We start from the raw sequence: 23,040 nt of genomic DNA on the forward strand, positions 1-23,040 counted from the left end.
TCTAAGAAAATCTCCATGTTTGTGCACTCCTGGAAGGTGCCAGAAGTACAAATGGCTCAGTTGGAAAACCTCTATTGCAGGGTACGACTAAATAGAATTCCATCCTTCCTGACTCTGATTTTCTGTTTTTTTTTTTCTCAGAAGGGCTTCGCGAAGTCTCTTAGGGCTTCCCCCAGTGAATGTATAACAGTCAGAAGAAATCTTGGCCTCTTCTTCATCCATATGTATGATCTCCAGTCTTGGCCCCTGTGGGAGTGACAGCCCACAGGAGCTGCTCAGAGCACACAAGGCTAAATGTCCCTCCCTCAGTGGGTTCCTTAAATGGTCTGAACATCAATTTAGCTTCATTGCCAGGCAACAGCCGTGCGCAGTACAGAATCTTAACTAGGTTGGAAATTGAGAAGAGGCATGTGGAAAGAAGTGTTCGCACTTCTGAAGTTCTCCACAGCATCCAAGAGGACTGAGGAGGCAGCCTTTAACAGAGGTTAATTTCTACTGTTGCGTGACTGCTACTGGATATAATGACAAGCCTCGACGTCGACCCTTGCGGCTGCAGCTTGAAGATCGTTGTTCATGGTTCCCTTTTTCCGATTCTACTAGAAGAACAAAACCTAAACCTATGCATGGAAGTTTCCAGAGTGAATGTGTCTGCCTCTCATGTTCTTGAGCTGCTGTCTAATGTCTTATCTTCCAGGTATTGAAAATGTTCGTGTTTCAGAATGTCTATGACAACAGCAAACATACGTTTTCAATATTCCAAAACATCTCTTCTGTAGAAGGCCGCAACCACACTCTCCACCATAGATGGCGCTGCACCGCCAGGTGAGCTACAAAGCTCACACGTGTTGGTATTTTTCCACTACTCCCAAGGTTTCACCTGGGACTGGGAGCAGTTGACCAATCCAGGAATGACACGTCCAGAGCAGGGTCTGTTTCCTTTATAAGGGATGGGTTCCATCTTATCTGGGTCCCCGGCCATGTTGGCTTATGCTCTAGCTCCCAAGAGGATTAAAGCCATTCCTGCAGAAGGATCCTAGTGTTCCGCGTGGTTCTTGCTGGCGAGACGGTAGCGTGGGACACTCTTCACCCATTGACAACTTGCGTGCATGCTTAAGAAGGTGATTAAACCAAAGAACAAGTACAAATCCATATGTGCAAAGTATGCTAGCAACAACCTCAAAGGTTGGTCCGCTCAACAGAAACCCTACTGCCGAGGGAAAGAATCAGAATTCGGTTTATTTGGCTGCCAATAGCCTAATTTCTGGGGAACTCACAATTTTAAAGATAAAGTACAGTTTTGCTGTATGATCTGAATTTGCCCCATTTTAACTAATGGGTATACCAAATGAGATGACTGGTTGTTCTCATCGTAGTTACTGTCAGCTCGTGTTCAGTCTTTCTCATTGTTACAGAATGTTCTCAGCAATTCCTTCAGAATGTACATAGAATAAATAACATTTAGATAATGGAAGTTGAGTCATTACTGGTTAAGAAAACCCGGGATTGAGAACAAGCCAAGGTGAATTATGAATGAACCAACTGATATTATTACCCCTCCCCCCAGAACAGAAATCCCCCATTCTTTTTTATGTGTATCTGTGTGTTTATATATGAGTTCTTAAATTTCAGTTATTGCCAGAAGAGTAGGCATGTTGATTTAGTTCTGACTTTCAATTTCCATTCTATTTTTATAGAAAACAACTGAGGAGATTAAATTTTAAAACAGGGAAATAAAACAATTTTTCCCAATAAGTGATGAAAAATGAAAGAGGTTCTGATTTTTTTTCTTCCATCTACAAAAATCAATGGCTGGAAAGAAAATTGCCAACTTTGTTCTGTTCTCTGCTGCCAAGGGCTCTTCGCTCAGGTTCTGTGGGGAGAACAGCTCTGCAGCAGACACTGCTGCTGCTCCCAAACAGGAAATCTCTTAGCCATCATTTTTCCCCTTTGCTCAAGGATAAATTCCGAAGGCCAAATATGGCAAGGGGACAGAGCCTTACTCTGGGAGAGGCAACGACGAGAATTGCTTCTGAATTTGGCTGTGAAGTCTGGAAAACTGCTCAAATGACTTTTGGATCAGAATTTTCCTCTTGTCCCCGAGGGTCACCTCGATCAGGTACAGCTGCAGATACACAGGCAAAAATCAAAAGATGAATGTTAAACTTGCCACAGACCCTAAAACATGCTTTTAGGTAAATTAAGCAAAGAGGGAAACTATCTGTTAAAAAAATTATCATCAGAACTGAAGGATGTAATTTGTAATGCCACGATTACCTATAAATAAAATGTATGAGGGTTCCATAATTTTATGTTCTCTCAACATTGCCTAATTTCTGCTGTCCTTTCTTGTAGACACTTTAATTAGATCTTGATTTATATTCTACCACAGGGTAGGAACTGTTCCTCCTGATGGTTCTCCCACTAATAGCTCCGGTTGTTATGATTTTTCTTAAAACTTCTCTTTAATGGCACTTCTCCACTTGTAACTGATTTTCAATTTGCATAGTAAAAACCCACCAAGCTTTAAAAGGTATGTGTAGCAGAGTCTGTGGTGCAGATTTAAACTTACATTGCTGTGTGTCTTGCTGAGCCCTAATATTGTGACTCTCTGAATTGTCCTGGTTTTATGCAGGTTGTAGGATTCCTGGGGAAGAGTCTGAGGGGTTGGTTTGGCAAGGCTTATGGCTGGCATCTGTGCAAGAGTGTGGATCAGGTTATTCAGTTTAACTGGGAAGCACTCCAAACTTTCCTTTATTTTCCTAGAGAAGTGGAAAAGAAAAGACAGTGAGAAACACTCCCTCTATCAGCTGGCTTCACTTATAATTGGGTTCCGTATGTTTGTCATATATATGTTTTTGAAAGGGTGAGATGAAAATTTACAAAACCTAGCTATTAAATACTGTGTTCTTAAATATTAAGTTCACATCTGGAAGTTATTAGGAAGTATAGAAGACATTATATTGGTGAGATAGAAAATATCACCATATTCTGAGAATTTTTTTGCATTGGTGAGATAGCTCAGCAGGTAATGATGCTTGCTGTTGAGTCTAAGTGACTGAGTTTGGTCCTATTGAGTGTCCTCTGATTTCTTCATGAATGCTGTGAGCACAGGAGTGAACACACACATACACATCGTGTCACACAGGAGAGAGAGAGAGAGAGAGAGAGAGAGAGAGAGAGAGAGAGAGGTGGACATAGTGTCACACATCTGCAATTCTAGCATTGGGGAAAAAGAGGAGGGAGACACAGAGACACACACAGACAGAGACAAACATAGACACATCCACACAGAGAACACAGACACACACAGATACACATGGACACAGAGACTCACACAGTGAGAGAGATTCAGACACATGTAAAATAAATAAATAAATGAAGGGAATTAATAGGTTATTTTGTTTCATTTTTTAAAGATTATGATGTTAAAACAAATTAACTGTAGCTCATAATCATTTGAAGTATTTATACATGTTCAGAAATTAAACCTAAAAGTGAGGTAGATCCAAAGCTGCCTACAAATAAAGGTGTGTGCAACCTGTAGTCCACATGCAATCCAACACAATGTCACAAATGGACATTAGGAGATTACTTTTGGTAATGCCTTTGGTTTTGAAGCATGAACTCTGTAAATGACATCATGTTAGACTGTCAAAGGTTGAACATGCCACACCCACTTTTTCCCTTCTCCTCTATGTAAAGGATTTTGAAAACTATGGCTCAACTTTCAGTTTAATTTCTTAGTGGTTGTTTGAACATTTAACTTGTAATCACTTATCCAAACTCTTATCTGAAATCAGGTTCTTGTTAATCCCTTGGGATTGCTTTAATTGTTCCCCAATTCAACAGGATAGGGGCACTAACACATAGTTTCACTATGAGTGAGGAGGCTTCATGTTTCCCCTGGCAATGGGAATGCTTAAAATTTTTCACTTTTAGAAGTATATTTCCAATTCCACATGTCCTTGCATTGTGAACTTGCTAATGGTTTGTGACATGAATAGATAAAATCAAGCATGAAATTTCTGAGTTGGCACGCATCAACATTATCATACAAAATCCCCTTTAGAACCAATCCACCAGGTTCTCGATGGTAACAATGTACTTCAACCATGTTTAATTATCTCCCCTGACTTTAGAAATACTCAGACTCATTTATCTTTTATGGTCTCTAGCTCCTTTTGCAGAAGTTTACGTTTTTCCCATCATTATGCATAAATCGATGTTAAAATTTGCTAAAATTGTTGAAATACAGCCCTGATCCCCATTACTCATTTTCACATTGTTCAATATTTTTCATGACATTCTTGGAACTTATAAATTCGCAAATCTATGCTGTAGTGGAGAGTATTGACTCTAAAGACAGGAAAATCATAGCAATAGCACGAGTATATTACCAGTCATTATTTATGAATATTTGTCCATTCCTTCATCGTTTCATTGATCCAGCAGATGCTTACTGAGCACTCTGATGTGCTGGGGTGGAGTGAGGCTGTGCACTCAGCCCTCACAGAGCAGCGACCACAAACCATCCATTGTAAATTCTAATGCACTCACTTCCCACCTGCGAGCTCTGCCCACAATGTGCTCTGCTTTCTCATTGTCCAAGGGTTAAAAATCTTAGGAAAAGTGGGGCACTGTGAGTGTCTTTTGCTTTCTTTAATATGTACGTATGTACACTTGGAGGCCAGAAGATGGCATCTGATCACCTGGAGTAGGACTTACAGGAAGTAGTGCGTCTTCAGATCTGAACTTGGGTCCTCTGAAGAGCAATAAGTGCTCTTAACTATAGAGCTACACTTTAGCTCCTTGTCCTATGTTTTTTAGGCAAATTTTCACTCATATCCACCTCTTCTTACAGGCACCATATCACACATTGCCATTAAATATCACCCATCCAGGAGATCGTTTTCACAGCATCTTAGGGCTGATATATCCAGAAAACAATGATATCTAACTATCATCCATCCGTCCGTCCATCCATCCATGTATCTATCTATCCATCTATCCATCATCCATCTATCCATCCAACATCCATCTGTCTGTCTGTCTATCCACAAACACACATACCCAGGGAACAGCTCTAGGACTTTTTTTAAATAACACTGTTAGCAGAAATATGCAGAATGACTTTTTGGCTTGGGTAATAGTGGGGGCGTCATGCATGTGAGGCAGGCATTCTACTACTGAGCTATGTCTCTATAGTGGGGGGGGCACATAAATGTGAAGAAGCACGCTTAAAAGAAATCCCACACTAGCTCAGGATTAAGGATAATAGAGGATTATTTCTTTAGGGGTAGACTCACAAATCACAATACTATACTGGAACGAAGAACAGCAACCAAATCCCACAACCGGAAAAGAGGGTGGGTGCACATTTTACACTGGCATAAATAGTATAAGAGGCCACGCTCAAGTAGGCGGGTAACTTAAAGACTAGTGGCGGTAGGAATTACTACATGAATGTGAGACAGGCATTCTACTACTGAACTATATCTCTAACCTTTATTCCGAATACTTTTTATAATAAATATCCAAAGCTACAGCCAGAAGAATCCCAGCTTTGAGAAAACCCCCAGGCACTCTTGATAAACAATGCCTAACTCCCCTGCTAGGCACAGCTCTGTGCACCTGGGCACATGGGTGATAGAGCCAATCAGAGCTTAGCCCTCAGGAAGTCTATGTCCTTTGGCAAGTACCCCACTAAATGCTTCACGATAATCTTATTATCCTCCAGAAAGGCAGTAAAATTATTTTCTTTCTGCATGAAAACAAAATCCAAGAGAGAGTCAATGTGACCAAAAAATAATGTAATCTAGAAAACAGTAACCAAAGAGCTCCATTCATATTTCACTGATTCCCAAGTTCCAATTCTTTTTATGAATTTTTGATAATGAGAAAAAGAAGCTTTCAATTTTGTCTTACCAAGGAAAATCCACTAGCTTTAGTGTGGATTTCCCTGGTGTGGAAAAGGCTGAAAAATGTTCAGTCTTTGATTTTTACTCAGGAATGCCTGTAGGCAGAAAAAAAATTTCTAACAAATATTTCCAGCTTCCTGAAGAGATCAATAATCACAAAATTTCTTAAATATTAGACCCTGTCCTTTTGCTTGTTTGATTGATTGTTACTTCTGTTTTGGGGACCCTAAACTGATCTCAAACTTGAGATCTTCCTGCTTCAGACTCCAGAGTGCTTGGATTGCAAGCATATTGGCATCATATCAAATGCATTCTATCTTAAAATGCTTATATTCTGTATTCTATTTCACAGTAAATGTGTAATTTCACATAATGTTGTATCTTAATAGTTTAAATTTCTTCTCCTCAGAAGCAACCACCTTCAAAAGGTGCCCCAGCAATGTACACATGGGCAGGTGTTGGAACTCTGGCTCTGGTCTTCACAGCAACTTCTAGAACAATGGAAATTTCTTTTAAAATTAAATATTATATTTTTACACATGTGTAGTATATGTATATATGTGTATGTTGCATACATGAAAATGAGCATTGTGCATATTTGTATGTGTGGTATACATGAATATGTGTGTGCATATCTATTTATGTGTAAGAAGGTCAGGCAATGGATGTCTTCAGTTGTTCTCAACCTTTTGTGACCATGTCTCACTGAACATGGGGTCTTACCAATTTGGCTAGCTTAGCTTGCCCGTAGGCCTAAAAATTATCTTTCTGGCTCTGCCTCCTTGGTGCTTGGATTACAGCTTCATATTACCACAAGCAGCTTTTACAGGGATGCTGTGGATTGAAACTCAAGTCCTCATGCTCAGATGAAAGTGCTCTACTAACTGAGTCACCTCTCCAGTGCAAATGACATAATTGTGCATTCACATTTACATATACCAGGAAAATCTTCTTTACTGCATACGAGCCAGAGTGGCCACTGGGGAGTGTTACCTTCAGGGTGTGGGCCAGAGTGATGTGTAAGGCCTCAAGCAACCCTGGAGAATTTCTACATGAGCATGTTTCTTTTCACAGTTTAAATTATTTATGTGCTTTGGTGGCATGATAGAATATATGTTTTCCTGAGCAGGTTCTTTCATAATCTCCAGGTACTCTTTCTGCGCAGATTGTCTGTGAAGATTTTGTGGGAGTCACTCTTTATGCTTCTCCTTACGTTGTAATTGTATCATTTATAAACAGGAGGGTTTCACGTGACTTAAACGCACCAGGAACAAATTTGCCCCTCATCTAAACTGTAGGCTTCGTTTCATTGCAGGGGTTCTGGTGTGTGTAATAAACACGTTACTGCATCAGTGTTTTTAAATTGGGGTGCTGATTGTCCAGCTTTCTGAGCTGCTCAGCAATTCACGGGGAATGAAAAATTGATGCAACTCTGTCGCTATTTCTTTATTCCATGAGGAAAAGCAATAATCCAGCATTCAATTTGTAACTTCTGAAATGTCTGGCTAGCACTTTTAATACTTATATTCATAAAGTGTGTCATCACACAATTCCTATTTTATTATATATGTCAAATATATTATGCATTATAAAATATATTGATATATATAATATATGTCAAAAATATTCAAACACATATTTTAAGCAAAACGGTGTTATTTAAAACTGTATTCTATAAGAACAGTGATTAAGAGAGATGGCTACTCTTGCAGAGGACCTGGGTTTGTTTCCCAGAACAAACCCACACCAGGTAACCTCCAACAGCTTATAACAACAGTTCTGGGGATCTGAAACAGTCTTCTGGCCTCTGCACACACATGATGTGCATGCATACACTTAGCAAACACACACAGAATTTAAAGCATGTATTCAACAAACAATCACTACAAATGCATTCTGTGTGTGTGATGAAAGACACCTTCCTACACATTTTATCCACCACGTAGCTTGCTGTAGCTCAGGCTGACCCTGATCTGCGTCTCCTCTGACTTTAGGCTTCTGATTGCTGGTAGCACTTCTACTTGTGAAAACTCAACATTAACATGTGTCAAAGAGAACTTGTAATAATGGGTTGCACATGTATGCAAAGGATTTGTGTACATATGGAACACAAATTTTATGTTTTCGCCTTTGAATAGGATAAGGTATGTTGTTTTCATTCTTATGGACTTGACAAGTTGTCCACATTGCTTGCGAAGCATGGCCATGAGCATGTGGATATTTTCTTTATAATGGTCTTTCCAATAATCTGGAGACACTGATGCTAGCAAGCATTTACATTTGCCCAGCACAGTCAGGACAGTAGGAGCTACAAACAGGATTTCTTTTTCACATTATTTGACATAGTCGCACATTGCAAAAATCACCCATTGAAGAAAAGTCAACTTTGTTCCCACTGAGATCACTATCACTGCTTACAAACTTAACATCATTTCTAATGGCTAGGAGTTCGAGTTCTTGCATCTAGAGAAAATACTTGGGGATTAAAGCATTCTATTTCTCAGGGATCAACAGAGGTAACACAAATCATGAGAAGCAGTATGTTAGTGAGCAACAATACCACTACTACCAAATAAATAAGGAAACGATTGTTTATGAGTCCCAAACTTAGCTAACTGCGCAAGGGAAAGAAACAAGAGGAATCGATTGTGTAAATTATTGTTTTGGCAGAATCTAAGTCTTGGCAATTCTCTTCAGGTCCTGGAAGAATGCTATCACAAGACCATTAGAGAGGCTAGAGCGCTCTGTTGGTGCTGCATCTGTGTCCTCCTTCTCTTCATCTCCTTCCTTCTCTCCCGCTTCTTCTAATGTACCCTTTGGCCTTTAGACCTTGATTTTTAAAATCTTTTAATTTAATTTTTTGAGAAGTTAATGAGCACTATGTCACCCCTCTCTCTCCTTCCTCTAATTCTTTCCCCACAAATCCCCACTCTCTTCCAAATTCATGGCCTTTTATTCTTTATGTATTATTGTGACATATGTGTGTGTGTGTGTGTGTGTGTGTGTGTGTGTGTGTGTATCTAAGTTTATCAATTGAGCGTACTGAATTCATTCAGTGTTCCTTATATGTGTTCAGGGCTGACCTCCTGGAGCTGAATAACCTCTCAGGACTTATCCCTGAAGAAGACTCATTCCTCCTCTCTCACTAACCATGCATCTAGAAGTAAAGCTATGAGAGTTCCCCCGTCCACACTAGCGTGCCAGTTGGTGGTCTCATGTTGATGTTGTGTTTAGGCAAGCTCAGTGCTGAGATTTCCTGGATGATGATTCCCTGTCACATAGAGAAGTCACTCTCTCACAGAGGACATAGAAAGTCTTCTTAAATATCTTTACTGTTTCCCAACTTGAAGTTTCAGGTCTTCAGAATGAATGCCACAGAGCTGGGGAATCCTAAGTAAATGTCACAAGAGGCTCCTGACTGAATATAAACAAGAACATCAGACTGCTCAGGCTCAGCTATGAAAAGCTGATTATTATACTTTCTTATGGTGACACCGTTGTAAAAACTGGTAAGGTCTGAGCAAATAGAGTAGGAACCCAGGAGAGTGATGGCCTACTCCAATTACAGAGTAGAATACCTGTAAAAGTACAGCATGAACCATATCTTCAGTGCCAGGTTACTTTACTGTCGATATTGCAGTTAGTTGTTATGTTCAACAAGAAAATAAATCTTAACTTGCAACAGTAGAGAAGATTCCATGACAAGAGATGGTGTGATATGGAAGTTACGCAACTCTTTAACATATGAAAAATGTATTTAGAATTGGTGATAAGTTCCTTTCATGTGGTTGCTTGTTACACTAGACTAGGCAGCTCTGTAAATTGCACAGGCTCAGGACTTTGTTGCCTGTGAACTGAAGCACAGAGCAACTGTGGATCACTGTTGTCTGGGATACTCCTTTTTCCACTTACGAGTTTTGGTACCTTTAGTATGTGCATTAAACTTTTCAAATGCATTTAACCTTTAGACTCAGAGTATTCCAGAAAATTCCAAATACCATTTTTATTACTCAACAGCTCATTTTATCCTGACGTGATATTGAGGCAAACTGGACAAATTGTCAGAAATATTCCTATTGCAGGAATTTATACCAGCAACTAAGCTACCACACAGCATATTGAATGGGGCTGGTCAACAGAGTGGGAAGTACACAAATTGCAAATGCTGTCACAATGGCATCTAAAAAAATAAAAGCAGAAAATAAGCAAGGATTCACAAAATTAGTGTGGTTTGAGTTTTAATAAAGCCATGAAGGACTTTCAGAAACATGGAGAACATTCTTTAAATTCATTTTCTAGGTTTAAGAAAAATGGTGTGCCTTGGTTGTTACTCACTCCAAGTCCTTTCTGCTCCCTGTGAGTGTTCATGTCTGTAGGTGTAGGTGGTGAAGCTAAAATAAAGGCAATTTTGAGCTTTATTTGTGGAATAGAACAGTTTATAATATGGCAGTTTGTAAGACACTAAGCAAGAATTTTAATGTAATGATAAATGAATCCAGATATTTGCTACCCCATATGGCATTCCTTTGCTCAGTTCTGAAGAAGAAACAGCTACAAAATCATGGGACTATGTTTGGATGTCTTTGGGTGTTCAGTCTTGTTATTTTGCCATGAGATATAAAGTGAGAAGGATTGGGACACCGGATTCCCTATGCTGTGTCTGTAGCTGTGTGTGGCTCCAGGCACTGTGGCTAAGATATGAGTTCAGGTGCACATTCTTTAGGGACTGTCAACAATTCCAACTTCTTCAGAATCATCTCTTCTGGAGCCACTACATTTCTTATACACAATGGTCTCTCCTAGTGCTCTTCTCCAAAGTGCCAACATGAGAGAAAAAACTATGGGCTGTTCTTTGACAAGAGAAAAGACTCTGGGCTGTTCTTTGACAGGGTGGTGTGGGAGGTTCTTCTGTCTATGTGTTGCTCTTATTGGTTAATGAATAAAGAACTGTTTTGAGCCTATGGCAGGGAAGAACAGAACTAGGCGGGGAAAGAAAGGCTGTATGCTGGAAGAAAGAAGGGCAGAGTAGGGAGACGGCATGTAGCCCAGCCAGAGAGAGATGCCGAACCTTGCCATTAAGCCACAACCACGTGGCAATACACAGATTAATATAAATGGGTTAAATTCAGATGTAAGAGTTACCCAATAAAAAGCAAGAGCTAATGGGTCAGGCAGTGATTTAATTAATACAGTTTCTGTGTGATTATTTTGGGTCTAGGCTAGCAGAGCAGCTGGAAACCAACAAGTGGCCTCCTCCAACACAATGGTGCTCAGAACAAGACTCAAGCAACAAGCTCCATGGGAACTCTTATGAAGGACCCATCCAGTAAGGACAAAGACAGGTATGTAAGTGAATCAAGATTTCCCTAGAACTCATACCACACCATGTCAGGAAATCGGTGTGGAATGTAGCTCATGATGGGCAAGACAAACAAAGCTGGCCTGTTTCAGTTGAGACTAGATAGGTCCTGTTGGTCTCTGACATTGTTGGCTTACTGTTTGAGTCTGTGCATGTCATGTATCCTTCAAATACCAGATTTTTTCTTTTAAGTTTGATGTTTTACATTGCTTCAAGTTAGCTTTTAGCCAAAGACTGGTAGACTGTGTGTTGTCTGAATCACAGAATCTGTGTGGCAGGCCAAAAGGGTCTCTGGGATCCATGGACAATTTTTCCTCTCACTTTTGGAGAGGGAAATGGATGATGTGAAAAGCACTGTCTAGATGTGGGAGGAGAGGTGGGTGGTGGAATCTATACTTATCATTCTGGTCCATCTGTTCAGAAGGTTATCTGTTTCTAAGGACAGCAAACCAGAGGGTTGAGGATGATTGAAAATTCTGAAATAACCCGTTTGGACAGGATTTTAATGGATGGTTTCTTTGTTGCCTAACAGTGGGCTTCACAGAGATGTTCCATGAAAGTAGCAATTTGTAGGGGCCTGAGTCATGATACTTTGATTCCATTCAGCTGTGCTTCTCCTCAAGAAGTGGTATAAGAGAGGTAGGGAAGAGAGAGGCATTGGGAGTGATGCAAAGAAATCTTTATGGCCAGCAAGCAAGTTTTATTTTTCTTTTCCTCTCTGAAGCATTAATTACAATATCAATTTCAGACCCTCGCAGCATGTAACATCCTCTGAAATACTTACAATCAGCTCTTGACCTGAATGCACACACCCAGGGGTAAGGAAGCAATCTGTGCTGCTCAGTATGTTTAGATAGACGGAGCCAGTGCTGGCTTTCAAGTCTCAGGCAGGGTTGAAAGGGGAGCTTCCTGATGCTAACAGTGCAGGGAGGATGTAGGAACTTAGGGTGAACATAACGGTACATCTCACACGGCTCAATCCTCACTCACCCAACCCAGCTGTGATCCTGGTGACAGTGAGTAGGAGGATTCTCTCGTCGTATTTTTATCTGGAACTTGGTAATTACTTCAAAATAAGCATCAGCACAAAAGGTTTTGTGAATCTCAGAACAAAGGAAGAGAATAAAAGGATGTAAACAGAGAGACTATATGGATCTTTCTCAAATACAATGTACAATATAAAATTAAGGTGTGTGTGTGTATGTGTGTGTGTTTAATGATCTCTACTGAAGCACCAAATATCCGTGATGGGTTTATTACAGAACTTGCTTCCTTATCTGTGAGTACGCATTTCCCTTTTAACTTCTAAAGTCCACGTGATATTAGAGAGCACAGCTGAAGAGGACAATATGATTTATACAAAAGTGCACTTGAATATTTCTATCTGTGACCCCCAAAGCTACAAGTTCAACTAACCATGGGCTAAAAATATTTTGAAAAAAACCTTTCTGTACAGAACATAGACAGATTTTTCCTTATTGCTATCAGCCTTTGAGTAACACAGTAGATTATGTACCATTTCCATTGTTTTAGTATAGAAGTATTTATATATTAATCAATATATTATAATGTAAGACTATATTTTTATTGTATAAAATAAAGATTACTATAAAAGCAATCTAGAGATGACCAGAGGAAAATAAGAGGACGCCATAGGTCATGTATACTCAATATGTCACGGTCCATAAGAGACTTAACCATCTTCGGATCTGGCTATCTTTGGAAAATTCTGGACCAAGTATGTTTTGAGTACTCAAAGATGATTGTAAAGAGGTACATATAATTCCTACCATTTATTTAAAAACCAAATGCTCTGCCTAAGTTGCTTTATCATTTATAATTGACCTAGATTTAGATTTTTAAACCTACTCTATTCATTGTTTAAGGATTAAAAGAAGAAATAATGTATATTTTAGAAATTCAAAATATTCAAATAACAGATCATAGGAAACAGTCTCTTTTTTGTATTGTAAAGAAACACAGGTACAAATGATAGATGTTTCTGGACCTTCTGTATCAAGTTCTTCTTTTTGCTTGATGAAATGAGGACGAGGAAATGTGCCCGAGTTGTTCATCCTGGACAAAGAACCTGAAGAAGATCTGAGCAGACACACCAGATCTAAAAATAAAAAGGTGTGCTGCTGAAATCTTAGGATAATATATGCTAGCAAGACTCTTGAGGATTAAGAAAGAGTGAATCTCAAGGGAGATTTTGCTAAGAAAGAAATAGAGACACCATTTCAATCCATCTGGGAATGGGCCAAAAGTGAGACAAGAAGGAAAGTGATTTATGGGAAATCACTGCAGAGGAACTTTACATGAGTCTCCACTGCAGAGAACCTACCTGAGTCTCCACTGGAGAGAACCCTACCTGAGTCTCCACTGCAGAGAACCTACCTGAGTCTCCACTGCAGAGGACCTACCTGAGTCTCCACTGGAGAGAACCTACCTGAGTCTCCACTGCAGAGAACCTACCTGAGTCTCCACTGCCGAGAACCTACCTGAGTCTCCACTGCAGAGAACCTACCTGAGTCTCCACTGCAGAGAACCTACCTGAGTCTCCACTGCAGAGGACCTACCTGAGTCTCCACTGGAGAGAACCTACCTGAGTCTCCACTGGAGAGAACCCTACCTGAGTCTCCACTGGAGAGAACCCTACCTGAGTCTCCACTGCAGAGAACCTACCTGAGTCTCCACTGCAGAGGATCCAACCTGAGTCTCCACTGCAGAGAACCTACCTGAGTCTCCACTGCAGAGGATCCAACCTGAGTCTCCACTGCAGAGAACCCTACCTGAGTCTCCACTGCAGAGGATCCAACCTGAGTCTCCACTGCAGAGAACCCTACCTGAGTCTCCACTGGAGAGAACCTACCTGAGTTTCCACTGCAGAGGATCCAACCTGAGTCTCCACTGCAGAGAATCCTACCTGAGTCTCCACTGGAGAGAACCTACCTGAGTTTCCACTGCAGAGAATCCTACCTGAGTCTCCACTGCAGAGAACCCTACCTGAGTCTCCACTGCAGAGAATTTTACCTGAGTCTCCACTTTAGAGGATCCTATCTGAGTATCCAAAGGCATGAACTACAGTAGATTTCACCCAAAAAATAAGGACCTCTTAGTGGTTGGTAGAAATACTATTATGGGGGAAGTGTTTCTATTTTTGTTGAGATTAGTTGAATTTAGATATGAAGAGTAGTATTTGAGAAAGGGTGAAAGACATTTTGATTAAACCATGACCTGGATTATGAACTGACAGATATCTGAGGTACCTGCTTGCAGAAGAGATGACCTTAAACCTACAGACTCCTTGTTGATGCTCTATATCCTAGAATGCCTCCCTCTAGTTGTCACATGACTACACCTCTTGTTGACGATGTTTTGCAATGTGTTTCATTTCTCTTGGGTTTTGCTTTATTAATCTAAATGTGTAGTTAGGAATACTATTTCACATTGTTTTTATGACAATGAAGGCTATGAAAAGCATTTACAACAGGACCTGATGTATAAGAAGCTCTACCGTGGGTGTCAGCTTATTGTTAAATATCTTCCATATTCTTGGTTGCACTTGGGTGCTTCAGTTGTACATTTCCTCAAATGGGGCTTGTTTCACATTCAGATTTTGTTAGGAATGGGCAAGTTGGAGTATACCACCTGTCCTGCTTTACTTGGGAGAAATTGATATAACCAACCAAAATATTAGTTAGGATGAAATTATGCAAGACAAAATATAATTGCAATAAATCGTACATGAAAGAACTTATCCTGTATGTCATGAGAATAAAGATTAATGAGTGCTGAATAACAAGGCTTTATGAGTGTTATATTAGTTGTCTAGAATCTCATGTTTAAGTAGGATCGAAAGCAATGTTACATGCCTCCTCTAAAATTTTAAGATTTATATATGAGTTAAATAGACAACTATAGGATGACTGTTATGTCTTGAGAATTATCTGTTCTGGAAAAATTTGCTTTAGAGGGTAATAGAGAGGGATAAGTAAGTTTGACAGAGCCACCCACATAAGAAGGTATGAAGGAAGAGAAAAGGAATGGTAAGATGAGGTGTTCTTAAACACAGGGATGATTTTTTCCATTTTACATAATTAGATGCCGCTTAATCCTGAAACAGAGAGCAAGTCTAAACCTGCTTCTCTGCAAAGTGTTTACTGTCACAATCAACAAACAAGGATCCTCCCAGTCTGTCATTCTTTGATTCTGTCACTGGCCTTAAATTCCACTGCTAGTCCTGCTGCCTGTCTGCTGAAGTTCATGGAAAGAAGTTCCTGATACAAGTGAAGTTCTGCCTGGTTGAAGCTTCACTGACCCCTGCAATGAGGAGATGTTATTTATTGTACAGTATGGAAATGGGGGAGGAAATTCGAACTGAGGAAGGATTTTAATTTAGCTGATATTTCTTCCAAGGAGCACGTTCCAGTGAAAATAATGCAATCTGTGTTGAAAATGAGTAAGAGATTCAAATAAGAGTCATTCTGAAGACAGAAAGAGTTCTGTTTGCTTCCCTTGAACTGTGCTCAGGGATAAGTACAGTTGACATTTCCTGAGTACTTGAAATAGTCTGAGAATTATACTCCCCATTCAGAAAGAAAAAATTTCCCTGTAGGGTGTTCCGTTATAAAAATCACTGTCCTTTGTCCAGAGCCTTGGAGTCTAACTGATATTCTCTGCATTCTGGTGAGAGTCTCACCTTGAAGTACACACGTGTTTCTCGGGTTTGCTTAATGAAAAAATAGATTAAAGCTAGAAGACAGTCACAGGTCTTTGACTAAATATCCCAAGAGTTGTATTGTTTTGTAGATATAAGTCGCAGGCTTGTTTCTCTTCATAAATCTCTTTCTCCAAATTGTTTTTCTGGACAGAGTTCAAGTAGAATACCCAATTTATTTATGTCAGCCCTTGCTCTTTGCAATGACCTCTTATTGAGCAATCTGCTAGACAAAGAAGCTGGTTAGCAAACACTGGCATCTGTGGAGACACCAGCTAAGGCCTTCTGCTTGTAGACACACACTTCCCTGCTTCTGTTCTCTGCAAATGGGGATCCAGATGGGTCTAGACATGTGAGCTTCTTATCAATGACAAGCTAACCCATGATCACCTCAAATGTGGAGTATATGTCAGCATACATGAACACCCATACACATTTGCAGCTGATCTTACTTGGTAAAATGACTTGTGGCCTCCAGGTCTGTATCTTGTGGACGGAGATTGTTATACACATATTTCAGGTCTTCGGTTCCACTTAGCTCAGGCAATCCTGCATGCAGCATCTTCATATCAACAGAGCCCAAAATCAAAAAGAAAAGAAAAAATGCAGACAAAAATCAAGCTTATGTGGCTCATTCTGGTGATAGACATGTGAACATTTACATTTGTTTTAATATGCCTTTCATTTTGTATGTATGAATGGGCTTAAGTTCATGCTTTTAGACCTCTCTTAGCTAGTGGTGGGGATAAACAGCAATAACATAAAGACCCATTACAGTTGGTAAAGTATTTGCACAGTAATAATTCTATTGAATTCTCACCATAAAGCAGTGAAGAAGACATGACCACATGATCAATCCCTTGTCTGAACTTTTGGGCCCACCATTTAAAATCTGAGCAATTTTGAGAAAGTTTCTTAGAATCTCTTAAGCCTTCATTTTCTCACATCTAAAGAAGCACAAAATTACCTGACATGTTCTTGGAGAATCTAAATCTTTTCCATCATACAGTGGTTCACAAAATGCATGTACTATCTGTTTCAAGAGCACAAGGCTGTGCTGCAGAAGAGTTGGGTGATATGTCCAGGTCAGTGGTGCAGGACACAGTAAGAAAGCCACGTCTCTGATTCTACAGCTCACTTTCTACAAACATATTTTTTTTTCTGCAGAAGTGGTAAGTATATTCATTAAATATTAAATCAAATAAATAACTAAGGGTAAATTTGTGAATTTTTCTCATCTTTAAGAAGATATTTCATTTACAGTGCACTGAAAAGTGGAGGGATCTTATTCTTTTTACTTGTAGGCAAATTTTTGAGGAAAATGTTTTTGCATTATTATTTCTTTCTAAGAAGTAGAAAAAGAAAAGGAGAAAAAGGGTAGAGGAGAGGGAGGAGGAGAGGGGAGAGATATTATCAATATTCCTATGACTAATATGATAAATGTTCTGCCCTAGAATAATGACACTCATGCAATGAGATGTTAATCCTATCAATAGCAGATGAAATGTGTGTATTGTTAAGGACGGATAAAGTAGTAGATGATTCCTATGGGAAACAAGTGATTTTACCACTATTCTTGCCACTGTCCAGTAAGGCTGAGAGACACTTGCACAGAAGAGACCACAATGCTCTCAGTGTACTCACAGAGAGATCCCAGAAGCAACACTTTTGGAACACAGACTATCATGTGTCTCAATGTCAAGAGACAGCTATGGAAAGAGATAAGGTAGGAAATTTCTGCAGTACTAAAGCTCACAACATGTGCTCCAACATCAATGATTGCTAGTTGGCATGTACAAGGCCTGATAAGGTAAAGAGAGTTCTTTGGTTAAACTTAAAGTTGAGTTACAAGAGGCCAAAGAAGAGGCTGGACTAGGAGTTGGTTTGCAATGGAGACATTATTGGATTTAAATATACATAGGTGAGGCTGGAGAGACTGCTCCACAATTGAGAGCTTGTGCTGTTCTTGCAAAGAACCTAAAGTCACTTGCTAACAGTAATGCAGCCTCCTGTTACTATAGCTTCAGGAGATCCAATGCCTATGGCCTCTGAGAGTTATCTACTCCTCACACATTTAAAAAAAAAGCTTAATATATATGGAAACCACACACACACACATATATGTAAACACATATATATGAATACATACACGCGTATATATATGTATACACATACATGGAATATATGGACAAATTAGAAAAGATTGGATACATTGAGAGAGTAAACAGTTCAAAGTCACAGTTGCAGATGCGTCCTGAGAAATCATTAGCACACAGATGATAACTGAAACCAAGGAAACACCGCAATCCTAGAGATGAGTCACTTGCCTGTTTTCCTGGGTAATCCTAGGCATCTCAAAGTAACCAAGTCTAAACACGAATAATTCTGGGCCAGTGAGATGATTAATCAGATCAAGGTGCTTGCTGCCAGGCATGACCACAAAAGTTCAATACTTGGAACCACGTACAGAAAAAAAGAGGAAATTCTCTTTACCCTCGTCTCTTCTCTTTCCCTTCTCTTATCTCCACTTACAGTGGTGCTCAACCAGCAGGAAATCCACATTCCATTTCCTCTTTTGTCTGATTCTCAATCACAGTTACTTAGTTCTATTAAAAGCAATCAGTAGCTTGCCATATTCCTTCTGTAGCTTTCATTGACGCCATTATCACAGTAGTTCATTTTGTTACAATGTCTAAATGTTTTCAATAACTTCTTCCTATACTTGATGGTGTAGAAGCTACTCTCATAACTTCTGAGTTGTCAGCCCCAAATTCAAGCAAGATGATGGTACTCTTCATTAAAGACACTTGTTCGTTTCTCATCTATCTATGCACTTAAAAATTGCCTCTTCATTTTGATAATTACACTTTCAAAATGTAAAACTTGGCATTTCTCTCTTATCATCCATAGAAGTCTCTATCTGTGTCACAGACTAGTCAATGATGGACAGCATCCATTTCCAAAGTACCACACTTTAGTCACTACACACACACATGTATGTATGTATGTATGTATGTATGTATATATATATAAATATAAATTCATACACACACGTATATATACGTGTGTGTGTGAATGTATAAATTATCTTCTCTCCTGGCTAAGAATGTCTTTCCTTTTCCTTTCTTATCAACCAGAAACCTTTGTCTTGCTTTGACCTCTTTGTTGGAGACGTGAGCCGCTTGTTCATCCTGGCTGCCCAGAACCAAAATAACCACACAGAAACCACATTAATCTTCTTGGTCCATTAACTCTAGCTTCTTATTGCCTAACTCTTATATTAATTTAACCCATTTCTATTAATGTGTATATCACCACATGGCAGTGGCTTACCAGCAAAGATTAGGCATGTCTGACTCTATCAGCTCCATGGTGTCTATCCGACTCCGCCCTTCTTTCTCCCAGCATTTAGTCTACTCCTTCCTGCCTACCTAAGTTTTGCCCTATCAACAGGCCAAGGGAGTTCTTTATTCATTAATGGTAATCACAGCACACAGAAGGGACTCCCTCATCACCTCTTGATGTGGGATATCCTTCTATATGTGTGTTGCTTTTATTGGTTGATAAATAAATCTGCTTTGGCCTATGGCAGTACAAAATGTAGCCAGGCTGGAAGAGATATATATGGAGAGAGTAGGCAGAGACAAGGAGACACCATGTAGTTTTTGAAGTAGAAGACGACGGAGTAGTGGAAACTTACCGGTACGCCACAGTCTCGTGGTGATATACAGAATAATAGAAATTGGTTAATTTAAGATATAAGAGCTAACTAGAAATATGCATGAGTCATCAGTCAAGCAGTGTTGTAACTAATATATTTTCTGTGTGATTATTTGGGTCTGGGTGGCTGGGAACGAAAGAGCTGTCTCTGCTTACAACCTCTTTTAAAGTACTGTCTTCCAGTTCTGATTGCGTTTTTTTCATGTCAGATTAGAAGTTCTTTGAGAAGGGGAAGTGGACCTTTACTCAGTGTTGAGATTGCTTATGTCGGTTAGCATGGCGCTATATACGTAATTGGTATCTAATGAATATCTGATGGCTCATGACTACATGGATGGCTGAATAAGTGATTAGAAAAACACTGAGTGTTATTAGGTTTTAAAACTCCACTCCTTGCAAATTTAATATTGACTACTAAATATAAAAATCTGCCCCAGAGAAACATTTCCCATGGCAAGTAGAATCTAGATTAGCTTTTAATCCTATTTCCAGTACCGGGGGTTCCAGAGACATCTGTGAACTAACTGAGGAAGATTCTCTTTTTAACTATTGCGGGGTCATCCTCTTGCTATGAGCAGACTTCTGTGAAGTCTGAATTTTATTCTCATTTCTCCGAATCACCATAGCTTGGTCAGGACTCTGTCAAATACTTTCTATGGATCCCCATATAGTATACTTACTCTCTACTCTGCCCATAATCTGTCTGTCTGTCTGTCTGCCTATTCATCTCTGTCTAATCTATCGTCTATCTATACAAGCTGACACATATAGACTCTGGAAAACCAGATAAATCCAACTCTCCATCATGTGACTGACTGATGGCAACAAGTCCCAAATCTACCCTTTGTTTTTCCCATTCCTTGGAGAGGGTCTTCGAGTATGTTAATACCAGAGAATATGGATGGCTCCATAGCTGGTCCTATTGAACTATGTCTGTTCACAGGTTTTGTCTGGAATGCACGGGTGATGTCGATATCTGTGGCAGTGGGGAAGGGAGAGGACAGCGATAACAGGTAGGTATGAACAGACACAAACACTGGACAGATGAGTCATTCGTCTTTAAGGCCAGCACTTTTGTTTCTATTCTGCTAAGTCTGCTCTATTTTGATAACTTCGCTCAGGGAAACAGTGCCTTTTCCTTACCTTCTACAAAGATTTCCACTGAGAAATATCTGATATAATAATGGGAGTGATAAACATTTGAAACTGGTTGAATGGTCCCTCTGTTCTTTGAGAGTCTTCCATAATAGCTGATATTGATTTTCTTTAATGGGAGAAAAGCTGACGAAATACAGGCTTTTATGCTAGTGAACTCAGTCAGTAACACACTTGGGTCTCCCACAGATGTTGCTTTTAAGCGAGATGGGAATTACATAGATTAAATTTTCCTTGCTTTCCTCCTGAGAAAACAAAAGCACTGCAGATATCTGGCAACAAGATGCTTTCTGCCGAGGATGGGTCATTAACTCCACATTGAACCCACTGAACGCCCATGCCTGAATATTGATCATTCACAGAACCCAGCCTCGATGACCTGTGCCAAGCATTTCTCAACTTGTAACTGGGTCATGGTGTAGTGCACTGAACCGTGCTTCAAGATGTCAACATGAGAGTCAGAATGGAGGAAGAAAGCCATATTAAATGTGTATGTAGAAAGCAAGTTTCCACAAATTTAAGCTTTGTTTTAATTTTTAAAGGAAGCTTTAGTTAGAGAGTGTGTGGTCCTGAAATATTCACTGAAGACTTTATCTAAAGAGTCCCGTATGATACACACTGGAGTAAAGCAGGGGATCTGGGAAGTATATGAACAGAAACTGAAACAACTACAGTTGTGTGTGGATTTATCTGTGGGATTAAGTAGTCTGCACTGCCTCTGATTCTTATTTCTGTTTCTGTAAGAGTCTAAATCTAAGATTATTACTTAGCATGTGTGAGTGACCTCCACTGCTAATGTATCACCTTTATCCTTAAAGTCAAGATAGATTCAACTAAATCTCAGGCAGGTGGGACTCATTATTTATGTGAGGAATTATTTCAAAACAGGATTAAAGCACTATATATTGAATTTTAAAATGTAGTGTGTGTGTGTGTGTGAGAGAGAGAGAGAGACACACACACATTTGTGGGTGGGTACCCATGGAGGCCAGAAGAGGGCATTAGATTCCTCCTAATTCAATTTACAGGGTCTTGGTAAGTTGTTCCTGGATGCAGGTGCTGGGAACTGAACTCCTTCGCAAGCTCTCTTAACTGCTGATCCCCTTTATTTCCCTTGAACTAAATATATTAACAACATTTTTGCTTTTGTGGTTAGAGGTAAGACAACCTTGGAGCTGTAATTTTCCTGACTAACATTTAAGTTATTTAATGATTATTTACCTTGATGAATATTTTAAAAGGAATGCAGAAAGTTGATTTAAACAAAAGAAAAAGTTTCAACAAGATGTTCCTCTTCACTGAGATGATCTGCAATCATATTAGCCTATCACACACTTAATTGTCATCTAGCATAATTTAATGTCGCTGGAGAAACAGATCCATAAAACTCTGCTTATGGGCTTTTGCTCTGAACATCTGCGTCTGGTTAAGGTACTCATTGGAACCGGAACTCCTCCTTTTCTGTAGTTTCTGTAGCATCATTATCACTTACAAACACTGGGCACCTGTTACTTACATATGCAAATTTTATCATTACTATTCAACTGAAAAAATTTAAGACTCTGGGTTTTATATGTTAGCTTATCATTTACAGTCCCTGACACAAAGTAGGTCCTTGAGAACTCATGGATTCATGATTAAGATCTTTGGAAAATCCAACTAGATCATACCTGAGGTTAATAGGACATTAGAATTGATAGTGCCTGGATATCTATTATATAAATAAAGCCAATTTTGAGGATTGAGCACTCATAAACTTTTCTCTGTATCATGGAATCAGCTATAAATGCAGTAGAGACTAACATAATTTCGAGCTAGAACACAGACCAACAAATAAGAATCACTGGTTGAAGCTGAAAAGTTAACTTAGAGATCCTGAGGACTGGTGTTTAATTCCCAGTACAGGAAAAAGAAAAAAACAAACAAACAAACAAACAAAAAACAAAACAGAGGGACACATTAAAAAATCTGAGTTGTGGAGAAGTAACTAGTGAAGTTGAGAAACTGAATCTTCAGCTTAACCAATAATAATACAAATTTAAATTCTTCACATGCATGTATGACCCTGTATTGGACAATAACCTTTTAATTGATTGATTGATTGATTGAACTTTGAATCAGGATTTCATCCAGTCCAAATTATCCTCGAACTTACTTTGTGGCCGAAG

The 23,040-nt window shown here is 39.4% G+C and overlaps 1 protein-coding gene across 8 annotated transcripts in view; it reads right to left on the reverse strand.

Moving 5' to 3' along the window:
* The window catches only part of Pik3c2g (phosphatidylinositol-4-phosphate 3-kinase catalytic subunit type 2 gamma), a 364,812-nt gene that overhangs the window by 76,444 nt on the left and 265,328 nt on the right, over positions 1-23,040 (reverse strand). For 7 of the 8 annotated variants that reach the window (XM_087904035.1, XM_087904036.1, XM_087904030.1 and 4 more), the window contains 3 exons: positions 16,450-16,559; positions 2,570-2,759; positions 2,001-2,122 (listed from right to left, as the gene is read on the reverse strand). In XM_087904035.1, the coding sequence (XP_087760161.1) occupies positions 2,001-2,122; positions 2,570-2,759; positions 16,450-16,559 (422 nt within the window). The remainder of the gene's footprint in view (positions 1-2,000; positions 2,123-2,569; positions 2,760-16,449; positions 16,560-23,040) is intronic. The other variant, XM_087904037.1, reaches the window with a different exon arrangement.

Source organism: Myodes glareolus, chromosome 3, assembly GCF_982192425.1.
Source record: "Myodes glareolus chromosome 3, mMyoGla1.1, whole genome shotgun sequence".
NCBI lineage: Eukaryota > Metazoa > Chordata > Mammalia > Rodentia > Cricetidae > Myodes > Myodes glareolus.